Raw genomic sequence first — 16,369 nt, 5'->3', positions numbered from 1 at the left:
ATTATCATTGAGGGGCTCCATTTCCTATAAAAGTATTCAATAACGGGGGCTAAATAAAAACTAATGCTAAACAAGCATTGACGAATATTTTTTGTACATAATAAACAAATACATACATACATAAAATCCAAAATTATAAAAAGTTACAAAAAAACATTTATCAAGATAGCAACCAAAAAATTAAATAATAATGATAGGAACAGAAAAACGATAATCGTAAGAGAATAAAACGGATGCACGCATTGCATAAATTCTGAAGGTCTCGAAAAAAATGTGATCAAAGTGAACTACCATGTCAAAATAGATCGTGCCTCTACATTTCTATAAACATCAAGCCATAACTATTATATATATTATATTATATGTCGTACCCGGTTCCATGCGTTGACTGAACAGTTACTTCCGCTGACTTGATCGGTGTTCGGCGGGGTTGCATGTGAATCGGCCATTTTCTTGTCGCGCCTGCTCCCGGTAAACGGCTTCGTCTTCAACTGTACGCTGGGCTTACACGCCTGCATATGCACGTATTGTTTATGCGAATTCTGACTTCACATTCGGTTAATTTTATCCACAGGCTTTTTATTGTGTTAGTTTAAGCGTGTATGTTGCATGTGATGATACTTTTAACACGTACGTCAAAGTTGTTCGAACAACGAAACTTGTCAACGGTTCTCGACCTACCAATCAATGGACTTCGGGTCTGCGTTAAAAAATGTTCGTGCTAAAGATATTGCATACCGGAAAAAATAATTTAAGGGTCCTCCGCTTTGTCGTTTGTCCGAGTAACAAACCAAACACTACTAATACATTTTCCTACAACCAATTAGGCGCAATGTTACAAAAAATCTAAAAGTACACGTTCAAGAAGCACCGAGTGCGTTCCCAAATTCCAGGTAATGTTAATAGGGAATATGCATAGTTTTTTTTTTATTATTGTAAATCACTTATCACTTCATTTTAACACAGTAAACATTTAAAAACACTGTTATTAGTTTCTGTATTATTATTTTTTAATTATTTAAAGTATCGATAAAATTTGACGCGTTTGAACGCCGCCATTTTTCGGGCTCTTTGAATGACGTCACAGAGCGTGAATTGTGTGGATAACTGTATGCATATAAAGTTATTATTTAAGATATTAATGTTAAATGTCTATTTACATCATGGGAATGACTAAACATAGATTATTATGGGACTAAATAACCACTTTATAGATATTTCCTACAGTTACTGTGCAAAAACACTACTATATACACATCAGATAGTATTTTTTTGTTCCAAAAGTTGCGAAAATACGAAAAAGTGGTGTAAGATTATGAGAAACAGATAAGATGTCTCCAACATCGCAATAACATTTGCATTTACTGTAATAAACAATAATTTTAGGTAAATGATTTTAAAAGATTCCATTGATCACATGCTTCATTAGGTACTTATTGACTTCTACATTAAACACTAACATTTGAGTCACACAAAATGTAATAAAATCTATTATAATATTATAAAGATAGGTATGATAATGTTAACAACATTTAAGTTATGATAAGTTAAATATATCTGAGTTGACCTATGCATAACGGCCAGGTGCCACCATTGCGACGATTGTCTCGACGAGACGGCCCAGCACGTGCTGGGGGTATGCCCTGCGTGGAATGCGGAGCGCAACGTGCTCAGCTCTGTATTGGGTGCCGACCTCTCGTTTTCGACCGTGGTTCGCGCCATGGTCGATAGTGACAGGTCGTGGCAGGCGGTGCGATCCTTCTGCGAAGCTGTAATGCTCGCGAAGGAGGCGGCGGAGAGAGCCAGGGAGGATGATGCATCTTCCCAGGCACTTCGTCGCAGACGCACGGGACGCCGGAGGGCGGCTTTCGCTGAAAGCCACCCTTTCCCAGTCCCATGAGCCCTCGGATGCGGATTCGGGGGAATCCAAATCCGGTCTTAAAGGCTCGAGATGTCGTGTGTGCGTTCTGCACGCTCATCTCTTGAGGGACATAACTGAGAGGGGCCCCTCCCTCTCGGGACGTGGCTGGCGTTAACAACAGCGCCGGCCGACGTTGCCGGGCCGCGAATGTAATGCTTAACGCTTCTCGTGACCCGGCACCGAGCGTCTAGAGGAACGCCGCGGAGTTTTAGTCGGTAGGAGTCCGACATACCCCTTCTGCTCCCGCGGGCGGGAGAGGATCCATGAGGATTTCTCCGCGAAAAAAAAAAAAAAAAAAATGCATAAGGACCTGTTTATACTTTTTTGCATATTTTCGGTAAATAGTCCGATTATGCTTTTAGAAAACTAGTTTCAATCATTGTTCTTGATTATTCCTAATATTACTATATAGTAAAATTGCACTAGATAATGAAAACCACTGCAGGAATAAAAATAACAACGTTTTTTCTCTCAAGTAGTATGAATATCGACGCCAATAAACATCGTAAAACGCTGTGTGACGTCATGTTTAGATTCGACCCATGGCAATGCGTATCGCAAATTTGAATTTCACTCGCATAATTTAGGATTTATGATTAAAGTTTTAATCAATTTAATACGAAATAAATAAAAATATAATCATTAGATGTAATTTCAGGACCATAAAGTACCGAGGGAAAAAATAACAAGAAAATCTAAATCACATGCAATATATCATTATATCATAAGATAATTTTGGAAAAACCAAACGAAATGTGTAGATTTTCATTCCGATATTTAGGAGACTTCCCAAAGGAAAGGGTTATCTTTTCGTCGATTTTTCCGTGAATTTAGTGATAGACCCGAAGTACATTTTTAGTAAGTCAACGCTTGAATATAATGAGTAGGTGATAGAAAATTTCGCTGTTACATGCTTGCGTTGGTAATTGGGAGAACTTTACAAGTGGGTCTTTGGGGTAAAATCCGAAACTTAAAGGATTGGCGTAAAATTCTGAAAGGAGTTACCAGACCGATTTTCATAAAAACTAAAACTGCATCATTAGATTCGAGTTCATTTTGAAAAAAATACATATTTTTCATATTACGTTGGCAACTAAGTTCCCGCCATTATATTATTAAAACACTTGGATATTAACAAAGGTTGTGTTCATTTTTTCAAAATGAACGCGGTAGGGAAAAATATATTAAAAAAAAACAAATGCAGTTTTCGTTTTTATCAAAGTTGGTCTCATAACACCTTTAGCAATTTTTTGCTAATACTTATAGATTAGGATTGGGCCCTGAAGGCCCCTTTGTAAAATTCACCGTATATACTAAATTCATTGAATAACGAAAAGAGCATTTAATTTTTTATTCAATACAATTTACCTATTTAATTATCGTCTCAGAAGGTGTATAGTAATTGCGCGCATTTCATTGAGTCATTGTATTTTGAATGTAAATGGGAAAAAATGATTTGCAACAAAAATAATAACAGATTTTACTCGTATTATATGAATAGATATCGACGGTCCCTACGTATAAAGCGACATGTCAAAAATTGCAATTTTTTTTATTGCATATACGGCTTTGGATTGTTCATACGTGTATGCCTATATAAGATTTTTCTTTAAATATGATGTATTTTACTAGATTTACCATTCGTATAAGAGAACAAGTACAACATTTACAGGAAATAGGTGGCGTAAATGCGGATATCTCCTACTTATCGCTTTGTATAAAAAAAATATTCTTAAAATTGTATAGAGAACTATTTCTAGAGTGGTTTGAACATTAATTACGCTCTCCTGTAAACCTGCGTTTTTGACATGTCGCTTTATACGTAGGGACCGTCGATATATAATTAGCATATATAATAATATATTAGGATTGTGATTATGATTGTTACACTATTCCTAAAATGTGTGCATGTAATAATAAGTCCATATCGATGCTTTGCAATACTAATCGCACAACTCAAAAAAGGTAATTTTGCAGGAGAACCAGTTTAAAATTAAACAAAGTTTTTATTTTGAGATCTTTTTAATAAATCATGTAAAAATAATAAAAAATACAGTTATGGTATATTTGTAAATACAGTACAGTTAGACACATAAAACAAAATATTGTTGATTAAATTGTACTTTTAACAGAAAAAATATTTTTGAGTTGTGCGGCTATTCATGCAAAGCAGCGATATTTTAGTAATATGATTGTTGTTAAACTGTTCCTAAAGACTATCGCATTTATTAAAATGTATTATATAATAGCACATACACACACATGACAAATCTTTATATATACTACTAGTAGTAGTAGAAAGGAAAGGTAGAAATTTATTTAGGTGTGAAGACAATGTGTACAATATTAGATCTACGAATACATGATTTACATTTATCGTAAATGAATATCAAGAATTCCCATATGCTGCGAGGTTAAAATACATTTTGAAATATTAATTAGTACATAAGATTTTCAGAAGACAATTTTAGAGAACATGAATAGTTACATAATAAAATTTACAGACGACATGTCTGTGGTAAAATTATACTATGTCTTGTATGAAATATATAATGAGTATATGAGAAATTTTAATGAATGGATTGTTAGTACCTTTCAGTTATAGGAATCTCACAATCAACAATAGGCGTTGCCAAACTGAAGAGCAACACCCGCATCGAATAAATATGCTTACAGCATTTTTATCGAACGGTTAGACTTTTTCACGTATGAATAATGCTGATATCATTTATTTGAAATAAAATAAAAGTTATCCTATATCACGCATATCCTTCAGTCAATCCTTTAAGTAAGGAAAAGGTGCATAAACAATTAGAAAATTTCAATTGATATTATTGTCCATATTATTGTCCAAAAATACTCTTAATAATTGACACAATGTAAATGTAAAATCGATAATCGAAGCAGACATGGTTATTACGTTCTGCCCAATCCACTAATCTATATTAATTAAAGATATACTTTATATTACCTAATTATTTTAAGTAGTGGTTGATACAAAAAAACAAGTGCTACATGATTTCATTGAATATCCTTAAAAACAAAAATAAAAATCTATATTCTATTATTTCGACCTACTTATTAACTACGCTATTATATTTACTGGCATAGTTTACAAATACACATCATGCACAGCTTGTGTAGTCAAAACAGAAAATATTATATTACTAATTTAAAAGCTTAAGCTGAAAACGCGAGATACCATTTACCATTTTAATATTAGTCTGTAAAAAATAAAAAGACTTGTTTCTAGAAGGTGAAAAAGTGTCAGTTAATTTACTTTATGGGAATCAATGTTTCAGATGTAAGCAAATTAATATTTTCGAAGCATATTATCGATACATATTAATAATTAAAATCTCGATTTCATTTAATTTTCAATTTCAATCTGATAGGAATTTGAAAGAAGAACAAAATTATTTTGGAACAGTAATAGGATGTTGTTATTGTTAATGTTCGATGAAATCGACCATGATGATGAGAAAAGGACCACACCTCAACTTATTTCCTTCTATAAATAACAGTGCAACACTGATGTGTACATATATGCAAGATGTCGCTAAGAATACTTTGAAAGCCATTAAACCACAAGTAATTCTAGTTCATTTAGGGCCTGCTTCACCACGTGGCTATGAGTTGTCTTATAGTTTATTCAAAACTACAAATTAGTTGTGGACAAATTTTTCAGCTGAAGGTAGAACAGGCCCTTATAAAAGTTAATTTCTGTAACTTAATAATAGATTAACATTATTTAGCACAAACAAAATGTAAAAAATGTCGTATGAAAGTTATTTACCATAAACCAAAGAATGTGGTAGTTTAGTGCGTACATCGTTTACAGTTAGAATTATGTCTATGTTAGTTACGACTGAAAAGCAAATCGTATATCTATGCGTAAAAATGTCAACAATATAACGAATCAACACAATCAGTATTGGTTATAAAAATAATAATATCGTTAGCTGTATTTTACACGCAAACAATAGAAGAGAAAATTACATTAGAATTCATACATCCGTGCGCGAAAGCTACCTGAGCATGATAGTGACACAGTATTTTTTTGTAAAAAATCTATTATCATATTTTAATAATACCTATCTTATTAACAATGGGCACATCTATTTAAATTTAAAAAAATATTTTTTTACATCGATTAAACTATTAAGTAACTTATGAGCATTTGCATCTTGTATTCCACGCAAGTAAAGTTATCGAGCACGGGTAGTTTCTAGACACACAGTAGCATGTCAGCAAAGTTCTCAAAAAATAAACTGGAGACAACACCATGTATTTATAATTTACGTTGACATTTTTATACACAGATATATACCAATCTTGTCCTTATTTCTATTTCTATAGGCGTGCCTAGATCACTTTATGAGCGGCTTACCTCCTCGTAGTTGCTGCGTGCGAGCTCCAAAGGGTGTACGTTGTTCGAGTTGTATTGCATATTGGGGTTCATGAAATTTTGCGGCATCGCATAAGTAACTTGAGGAGCGATCGGTGAATACATAAACGGAGAACCGTACATCGGTTGCCCGTACATCATGCAAGGCACTGTAAAAGAGACACAAACCTTAATTAATATCATTATAATTAAATGACCCAAATATGTATTGTATTGTATTTTATGAAGTGACAATTGCAATAACATGCGTTGACTCTAACATTTGCACCCAAAATTCTATTTCCGGACATTCATCTCCTGGAAAAATCAGTCGAGTGCGAGTCGAACTCAAAAATTATATTCATTTGCTATTATACTTGCTAAAGAAGTATATTATGAGTTGTAAAAGTTAAAAATATCAATCTGTTACGTTTCAAGAGAACGAGATCGACTAATAGCGAAGGTAAAGTGATAGGGTCTCTTATTGATTTAATTTGATAACCAATGATTGGGTTTATATCTTGTGTTTTTTTAGATAAATGTTATCCCCGACAAAATTCATTAAAATTGGCTTGACTAACTATATAGAAGAATATGAATAACTAGCTGTCCCGGCAAACTTTGTACCGCCTCAAAATCTATTTATCAAATAAAATATAGCTTATGTTACTCGTAGATAATGTAGCTTTCAAATGGTGAAAGAATTTTTAAAATCGGTCCAGTAGTTTTCGAGCCTATTCATTACAACCAAACAAACAAACAAAGTTTTCCTCTTTATAAAATTAGTGTAGATTCACAATAGTAATGAACATCACGATACTAACTCGCAGGTTGATGGAAGCGAGCCGAGTTGTTGCCAAAGTTCCCATTTGGTGCTTCCGGGTTTGGCCCCATACTAGTAGAGGCTGCAGGCGCATAGTACATCGGGAACATGCCTAAAAGATACAAGACAAACAAAAAATTAGAAATTTACTATTGGTTCATAAAAAAAAAATCTTGACACAATAAAACAGTACAAGTTCCTTATTGAATAAATAAATAAAAATCTTAAATTTGTAGAATCTTAGTATTTTATGTATCATAATGAAATATAAGTAGACAAATAGGTTCATCTCGCACTTCATGAATAAATTGTCATAATTCCAGATGATTAAATAAGTATTAAGTGTAAATGAAAATATTTGTATAATTTCGTCATAACATTTTCGTCTTTGGTTTGTCAACATTTTTTTTGATTTTTTTATTTTATTAAACAGCTGCAAAGTGACAAAGATATATATATATTTAACCCCTATAGTGAGTGTATCTTTTTTGTTGTTACTTGTTAGTTATGGGCGAGCTTTACTTGTATCAATTAAAAAAATGCTCTAACTTTATTTAATGATTAACAATAATAAAATAATAACAATTATAAACAGTTGTCGCTTAAACGCTTACCTGGCACACCATTCATCGAGCTAACGATGGACATAGGCTGTGGGATGCCCACACCAAGGAAAAACGTATTCACACTATTCCCAGGTGTTGTGGGCCATGCATTTGCTGTAAAGAAAGACGTATACTTTACTAATAGTTAACATGAAATATGAAATTCTATTTGGTCTCAGTAAAAAACCGCATGTATCTAGCCTAAATAGTTGTTTTAAGTTATTAAGGCTCGAAACTAGCTCCAAATGGTTCTTGTTATGTATATGTAGCACACAGTGCTATGTCGCAGTTCCTTTTTTGACAACTTGGCTGACACGCTGCCGCGCATCTAAAAGTTATATCATTATAAAATAAACTTCTTAACTTTATAATTTTTTTTTATATTAAGGATCAATCGGTTCATCTGATGGTAAGTTTCAATAGCTCTTGGACAATCGTACATCTATAATTAACCCAGATGCGTTACTACCCCTAAGGACTATGTTGGAATGTCTCATATACGAGTTTATCTCTCTTATTACACCTTTGAACTAAAACAAAGCAGCAGTTGACACTGCGTTGACAAAGGCACTATCAAATTTTAATAAATCATATAATGAAATATATTTATCAGAATTTTTTATTGAACTTACAATTTTTTTTTTGCATTTATTTAATAATCACTCACCAGTAGTATTGGAAATGTTGGATGTTGGATGCGGTACAGACGAGGTGGACGGGTGGTTCGGTTGCCACCTACGCGACTGCCGCTGCGACGAGCAGTGGTGTTTGTGAGGACCTGGCCCCAAATCAATCTGTTTCGAGCTACGCTTCAGCCCATGTGGCTGAAATTAATTAATTATACATTGTAATAATAATACCAAACGCTGTTTGGAACACTGTTCTAATGGTTGGTTACTCACACACTCATAATCGACCCCAGCTAAGATTAGAGTCCTGCTTCAGGTCCACCACAGGTATAGTCAGCGCCAACCTGCAAGTCCGCTCTGAAGTTGTTGCGTGCAGGTGTAGTAATACAATTTGCTATGGCGACGCGATTCATTTCTATATTCAGAGCGGACTAGCAGTTTTACGCGGACTATACGTTGTTATCCCTGAGGACTATGTTGTTACGGCTCGGATATGGCCTTATGACACTCTCTATCACTTAACCAAAATACAGCAGCGCTTAACAATACTATTATCGCACTGTAATTGGTGTGGTGTAAGCGTCAATGTCCAATCACAAAGGATTCCACCATATCAAATAATTAAGATAAAAAAAAAATACCAATCCACTTATACTATTCGTATTATAATGTTGCCACATACAATCTTTCATAACAACTCAAAATTGGGCACAGTTATGAATTCTTATCAATCTGGAGGAAATAAATTGTAACACTTAAAGAAATTTTCCACAACTGTGAGTTGATTGAACGCTTGAATAATTGTAGAGGGATAAGTAAAAGTATTGCCGATAACCTAAGATAAAAGGTTATCATGCTTGTATTGACTGATGCTATCATCTGAATAAATTGTGGTAAACAATAAAATCAACGTACAAAGTAAATGCAAATGTGAAGAGAAATGCATTCGATTCGAATGCAAAGGCAAAAAAACTATACACTCGCTATTTTTTTTCTCAAATAATTTATCCTGTGCGATACAGATCACATAAGGTGTTTTAAAGTATAGGAGTAGCAAACGAGCATTCTGTACATCTGATAGGTACGCCCACCCATGTACATATAATCAAATCGATATCCAAAGAAACCGATTTTTACGACCAATCTATTACAAGTATTACAACCTCATATCGTATTGTATAGATTATTTAATATTTTGTTAACAGAATATTTAATTAATATTTTTCTAAATCATCTAAATATTTAATAAAATGAAAAAAAAATTTTCGTAATTTTAAAATTTAATCACTCTCAGAAGATTAAATAAAGCATCGCTCGTGCTATCGTAATATGTATTTATTTTTCTCATTTTATCGTCTACTGAGGAACAGTCTGAATTATTTTATGGTTGTTATAATGATGAGGGTATAAATGATTACTGGTAATTCTAAATTTCAACTATTTGAAAGTTATTCAATGATGGTTTCTTCGGAATACCAAATTACCCGGCTAACATAATGTTGCAACGACGCCCTACGATACTTTTTGATGTAGGATAAATTGTTTTCTGGACACATTTTAACTGAAATAAAATCTGAAATACAATTAATAAATATTACTAATTATTCTTCTTTGCAAATTATTTCATAATTGTATGTTTAGAATTTAAATTTTCAATTCATTTTATACATTCATACAACATGACATTATTTGAACAAAAAATGGCATTATTTTCGTTATTACCGACTTTATTGCCAAAATAATTATTTTAAGTATCAGTTGACATGTACTCGTAATTACATTACAGAAGAGGATTTCATGTGATCAAAACTCAAGGACAAAATATAGTACCTGTGAATCAGGATTCCACAAGCCCGCATTAGTAGGTTGATAGGCCGCGTTGCACCGCGCGATATGCTCCTTCTTCTTCTGGCGCGTCTCGGCCCTCTCCCTCTCGGTCTTGCTACTGATTCGACTCTCGCGGTGCATCTTCACCAGCTTTTTCTCCATTTCAACATTGTGCCTGAAGGAAGAATTAATAAGGGCTTGTGAAGGCTTTTTAATAAACTTTCCTTTTTAATCTAATACAGTGGTTCCCAAACTTATTTTGTCTACTGCCCACTTTGAGAATAAATATTTTTTTAGCGCCCCCATTTTTTCACCTATTTAAAAACCACTATAACTTCAAATTAGTTTAATTAATTATTGTGACCTATATACTATATAATGTATAGTAACGGAGAATTCTTAACGAAACTTTTACTATAACCCGCAACTTAAAACCTGAGCGCAGTAGGTAACATACAACGGCGCTTAGGTCTCAAGTTAACTCTCACGGGCTCCACCTGCCAGTAAGAATGATTATTGAAACGCAATTTTATGGTATTAAAATAGAGTATCTTTTATTAAAAATATAACTAAAATAATCAATCCTTATATAAAAACTAATGTGATGGATGAATCTGATGCTGTTTAATAAGTTTGTTAATATCAGGTTCCAATTTACTCAAGAACAGTCGCAAGTCGCCACGTTCGGTAACAAGCAAACGATTTCTCTTTTTAGTAAGCAGTGTTGTCACAGCACTAAATCCACGTTCACACAAATATGACGATGGGAATGCTATCAAGAATCGTTGAACGATTGACCACAATCCAGGGTACAATTGCGGGATCGGTTTTTGTAGCCAAAATTCTTGGTAACCATTTTTGAACTTGATTTTTATTTCCTCGTTTGTTGTCAATTCAATAAGCTCTTCTTCCAGCTGAGGTGACATTGCTGTGTTGACATTTGAAAACGGATCTAACACCCAGTCTGGTATTTCCAAGTTCAAAATGTCCTGGTATCGTTCAGTGAAATCAATGTGGAGGTTTTCCAAATGTTGGCAGTAGGCAAACAATTCGTCGTTACTGCATGATACTGATAAATTTGGGAAATTGTGAAACTCACGTCTGCCCAGATTCTTTTTGTGTAGAAGCAGTTTGGCTGCGAAAGCAGCAACGACGTTTTTTGTTTTAATTAAATTTAGTTTATCGCCTTGCAGTTGGAGATTCATGTCGTTGAACAATTTATACAGGTCTGTCAAGTAAGCTGTATCATTCTTTGATGTTATGAGCTTGTCTTTCAATTCTGTATCTTTAGTTTCCAAGAACTCTATAACAGAGTCAAACAGGTTGTAAAATCGAGTCAGACAATTGCCTCTTGATAGCTAACGAACTTCAGTATGAAACAACAAACGGTTGAAATCCTCGTCATTAGTAACACAAAGCTGATGAAATAATCTATCATTCAAAGAGCTGTTGCGGATTTTATTGACTGCTTTGATGACATATTGCAGTGATTGAAATAGTTTTTCACTTAAGTTTCTAGCTACTAAATGTTGTCTATGAATAACGCAATGTACAGCAAGGACATCTGAAATTTTATTTTTTAAGTACGCTATGAAGCCTTTATGGCACCCTGTCATAGCCGGAGCGCCATCCGTAGGAACTGAAATAATATTTTTCAAAGGAATCCCTTTCTCATCGCAAAACTTTTCCAATGCATTGAATATGGTTTCACCTTTTGTATCGGTCTCTAAATTTCTAGCAAATAATAGTTCTTCACATATTTTCTCATCTTTAATAAACCTCACGTAAGACAACAACAATGCTTCATTAGTTGGTAAAGTGGACTCATCGAGCTGAATTGAGAATTGACTTGTCCTCAGGTGATCGCACAATGATTCTTCAATGTTTTCAGCCATTTCATCAATTCGTCTTTGCACAGAATTATTACTCAAAGGATTTTTTCGGATAATATCTGCGGCCGGTTTATGAAGCACAGTAGTTATTACTTCATTTATTGCTGGCAATATTAACTCTTCTCCGATGTTATGTGGTTTGCCTTTTTGAGCAATTAACAAAGAGATATTGTACGAAGCTCGAAGTCCGTCGTCATCTTGCTTAGCAGCCGTCGAAAATAGTTTTGCTACACTTGGCTGAGTATTATGCTTCTTCTCTAGGTCTTGAAAATATGCTACATTCTTGTCTTTCTTATCTGGATGCATTTTATTCAAATGATCTTGCAGCCTTGAAGGCTTCATTGCTTCATTCGAAAATGTTTTTAGACATAGAAGATACAAAGGCGACGATGGGTTTGTGGGATTTTCAATAAATCCTAATTTGATATATTCCGCACTGTATTGCCGTCTCTTCTTTTTTACTTCCGACATTGTTTTGCTTTGAGAAATACGTTCAACTTCGCAAGTAGTGTAGAGGAGGCGTAAGTACTACTCATCTATTGCGCGCGAAACCACAAATGAAAATAAAATAAATATTACATTGTTTATATAGGAATGCTTAAGCAGCACGCACCGACAGGAATAAAACAAACATGCATAAACTCGTTTATCTCATTCGACGCTCAATGGTACTCAACAAGTCCGAACAAGTATTCAATGAACCAGCCGACTGATACAGGAATGCACAATTCGGGTTATTTAACAAAAACTTGTTAAAACATGATAGATATCTACGAGTACTAATTAAGGTACGGCCAAACCTGCGCGACCAAAGCGTCTGCGAAGCGGGAGCGTCTGCCGCGCGGCGGACGCTGCCTATACTTTACTTAAGTTGTGCACGTTAAGTTTCGCACTTAAGCTGTGCACGTTAAGTTTCGCGTTGCAGACGCTCCCGCTTCGCGTCCCGCTTCCCGCGTTACTGACGCGTAGGTTTGGCCGAACCTTAACTATTAAAATGCGAAAGTGTGTCTGTTGCCTTTTCATTTGTTTGTTTGTGTCTACTTTCATTACGAAACGGAGCGACCGATTGACATGATTTTAATTTTTTCTACATTCAATAAAATAGCACAGATATATGAACTACGGCGTAGTTCATATACTACGCGGAGAGAAATATAGAACCGAGTTTGAGCAATCTTTTAATTCATATTAGTTGATGTTCACAAGTTGTTGTTGTGAGTCGAGAGCTCTTGCAGTCGTTGTTTAAGAGGCCTCCTAGCTAAATAAAATAACAAATCACTCCCCCCCGCCTCTACACAACGCCCCCATTTTCTTTCTGGGTCTCTTACCGCCCCCCTTGAGACCTGCAGCGCCCACAAGGGGGCGTTATCGCCCACTTTGGGAAAGACTGAATTCTAATATATTGTTCATCTTCGCTCGTTAATAATAATCAATCTTAAACTTTATACCTATTTATTACATTTATTATTACAAATGCATGTTAGTTATGTCTTTAATTGAGCGTTAATATATTTTAGATTCAGCTTAATTATGTGTTTATTCTAAAGTAGATTATTTTATATTAAGAGGTTAGTCAGTAAAAATATAATAAACAATTCCTGCTCGATATTATTAAACAGTAAGCATTTGTACAACCTCCGATTTTTTTATCAATACCAATGTACCGAATTAAAAGTATTGTGCCGAAAATCGAAACACAAACTTAGTAAGAATTCACGTGGACTTATTTACGCATAACCTACTTCGGAAGTCTTTGAATGTTCGGAAAATCGTTAACAACATTTATACGGTATTACTTTAATTGATCAATTTTGAAGGGAGAATAAAAATCTTATATTTTGATAAACTTACTTGTCGAGCAAAGACTCAGTGAGTCTCATTGGCGTATAGTCAAGAGTTACTTGCGAGCCAAAATTGGCTACCGCCATTGTATTCGAGTCGGATGAACTTCCAAGGTCCGTAGAATCGCTAGAGTATTTGGCCAATGGAGACGAACATTTCCTGAAATAGAAAAGCTGTTATAGTACAATAAACAGGAAAATATGCTTCGCTGGAACTAGGGTAACATAAGTTTTGATGGCGCTTAGAATGTTTGGCTTAAAACTGTAGATTTATATATGTTTAGTCGACTAAACATATATAAATCTACAGTTTTAAGCCAAACATCCTAAGCGCCATCAAAACTTATATTACCTAGGCTTCGCCCTACCTATCTCACCGCTACCACTGGTGTACACAAGTTCAACAACATATTTCTAACACATCGATTTTGTCTCTATTTTGTCGAGTTCTGCCGTCGGCAAAGATAGTCGGTAAACATCTACTAACTGTTATTATTAATACGCACCTAGTAATATCCTTCGGGTCTTTTAATCCAAACACGTTCTCGCCACTCACAGTATTGCTGTCCTCAAACGGATATGACTGATGACTATCAAAGTATCTGAAGATTTACATAAATAGATAATAATAATAATAATAATAATACTCTTTATTGTACCCAGATGTAGAACATAAAATAAAAAACATACAATTTAGGACGACACAAAAGGCGGTCTTATCGCTAAAACAGCGATTTCTTCCAGACAACCTTTGGGTGAGGAGTTAAAGAAAGTATGAATTACAATGAAAGGTAGGGTGCAAAATAATTAAAATTATAGTAGGAGAAGAATAAATAAATAAAAGGGAAAGAAGCTAATAATTAAATTTAGAAACACCGTAACATTTTTTTTTTTTTTTTTTTTTTCGATGAATAATAGCAAGAGCACAAATTTAGAGAAGGAATAAAGTTAGAGTTGAAGGTAGTGAGATTTGACCAGATTTTTGAAGGAGTATAGGGATTGGGAGTTACGAATAGATACTGGGAGGGAGTTCCAAAGACGGATAGCTGAAACAGTGAAGGATTTTTTATAAAAGGAAGTTGAGTGAGAAGGCGTATAGAGAGCAAGATTTTCTGTAGAACGGAGAGATCGGTCATGGGACAAGTGTAGAAACTGGAAGTGTTGTTTGAGGTAAGGAGGCGCAGTTGGATTAAATAGTAAACAATAGAAAAGAGATAGAATGTGAGCATTCCGGCGAAGGCGAATTGGGAGCCACTTGAGTTTAGTGCGGTATTCAGAGATATGGTCATATTTTCGTAATCCAAATATGAACCGTATACACAAATTTTGAAGACGCTCAAGCTTATCTAATTGCTCCTCGGTAATGTCAGGATAACACACATCAGCGTAGTCAAGTATAGGTAGAAGTAAAGATTGTGCAAGCGTTATTTTAGATAGATATAGATAGACATAGATCAGTAACACATACAGCTAATGTTCTATAACAGTCTAGTAATAGTCTAATAACAGACTCTACGAGATTATGAATTAGACTTGAATCGATAAAATTTATTTATTATATGTGCTGGTTATTAAAAAATATATTTCTTCATCAATCTAACGTAGGCTCTAAGTTAACGACTACGACAGGGCGTACTTGTTTAAGGTTATTTTTTTTTTGTTAATAATTTTAAATATAAATATGCATTTTGCCATTTAGCCCAGACGACTACGAGGCGGGGATCTGCTTAGCAACAGATGCATTAAAAGTTAAATTATTTAATTATTTTTGATCAGAAATTCAGTAAAATTAAATAAATACTATTAACTGGTTCCGTAGTAACAACAAGTTGGATGCCCTATTTAATTATTGGTGATAAAATATTGTCCTCGATAATTAACTATTTATAATAGCTTACGTAAATTGTAATAGGTATATATTATAAAGAAGTAACCTGAACTGTTAGGCAATCCTACAATTAGATAATTATTATCAGTAAAATAAATATTTCTTTATGCCGCAATATTAAAAAATCAAAATCAAAAATTTTAAGAGGAAAAAATAAAGTTTTTTTTAATTTAAACCCATTTAGCTCGTCATTCATTAATTTTCTCGGCGATAGATCATTAAATTAAATGTTGGTAAGAAATCATTAAAATTTCTACATAAACAGATAACATTAAAGTCCGTGATGGCATATTTTATTACAACTGCCATTTTTATACCCTTTATCATATGACACAAAAACATAATCCCATATTTTTTACATCTTGTATGTCCTCCATACAGACGTATGGAATGGCAATCAAAATTTTGATATTGTACCTTTTACTCAAACGAACGAAAAGTAATGAAAACTCAAGATTTTGCCGGCGGTGACATATTTTCCCTTCCTGCTTAGAACTGTAGAGAATTTTGGGAACTTTCAAACATCCGTAACAAATATAAATAATTGAACAATAAA

At 34.0% G+C, this 16,369-nt stretch overlaps 1 protein-coding gene across 1 annotated transcript in view; it reads right to left on the bottom strand.

Moving 5' to 3' along the window:
- LOC140746651 (period circadian protein-like) overlaps nucleotides 1-16,369 on the bottom strand; it is a 44,683-nt gene that overhangs the window by 11,847 nt on the left and 16,467 nt on the right. The window contains exons 11-17 of the mRNA XM_073078768.1: nucleotides 14,432-14,527; nucleotides 13,936-14,085; nucleotides 10,196-10,367; nucleotides 8,404-8,560; nucleotides 7,746-7,850; nucleotides 7,133-7,243; nucleotides 6,312-6,478 (exon numbers count right to left, since the gene is read on the bottom strand). Coding sequence (XP_072934869.1) covers nucleotides 6,312-6,478; nucleotides 7,133-7,243; nucleotides 7,746-7,850; nucleotides 8,404-8,560; nucleotides 10,196-10,367; nucleotides 13,936-14,085; nucleotides 14,432-14,527 — 958 coding nt within the window. The remainder of the gene's footprint in view (nucleotides 1-6,311; nucleotides 6,479-7,132; nucleotides 7,244-7,745; nucleotides 7,851-8,403; nucleotides 8,561-10,195; nucleotides 10,368-13,935; nucleotides 14,086-14,431; nucleotides 14,528-16,369) is intronic.

This window comes from Epargyreus clarus, unplaced genomic scaffold (assembly GCF_041222505.1).
Source record: "Epargyreus clarus isolate Ecla_fem2 unplaced genomic scaffold, WU_Ecla_fem_2.2 ptg000013l, whole genome shotgun sequence".
Classification (NCBI taxonomy): Eukaryota; Metazoa; Arthropoda; class Insecta; order Lepidoptera; family Hesperiidae; genus Epargyreus; species Epargyreus clarus.
The sequence above is the reverse complement of the archived record's forward strand: the minus strand, read 5'-3'. Positions and strand labels throughout refer to the sequence as shown.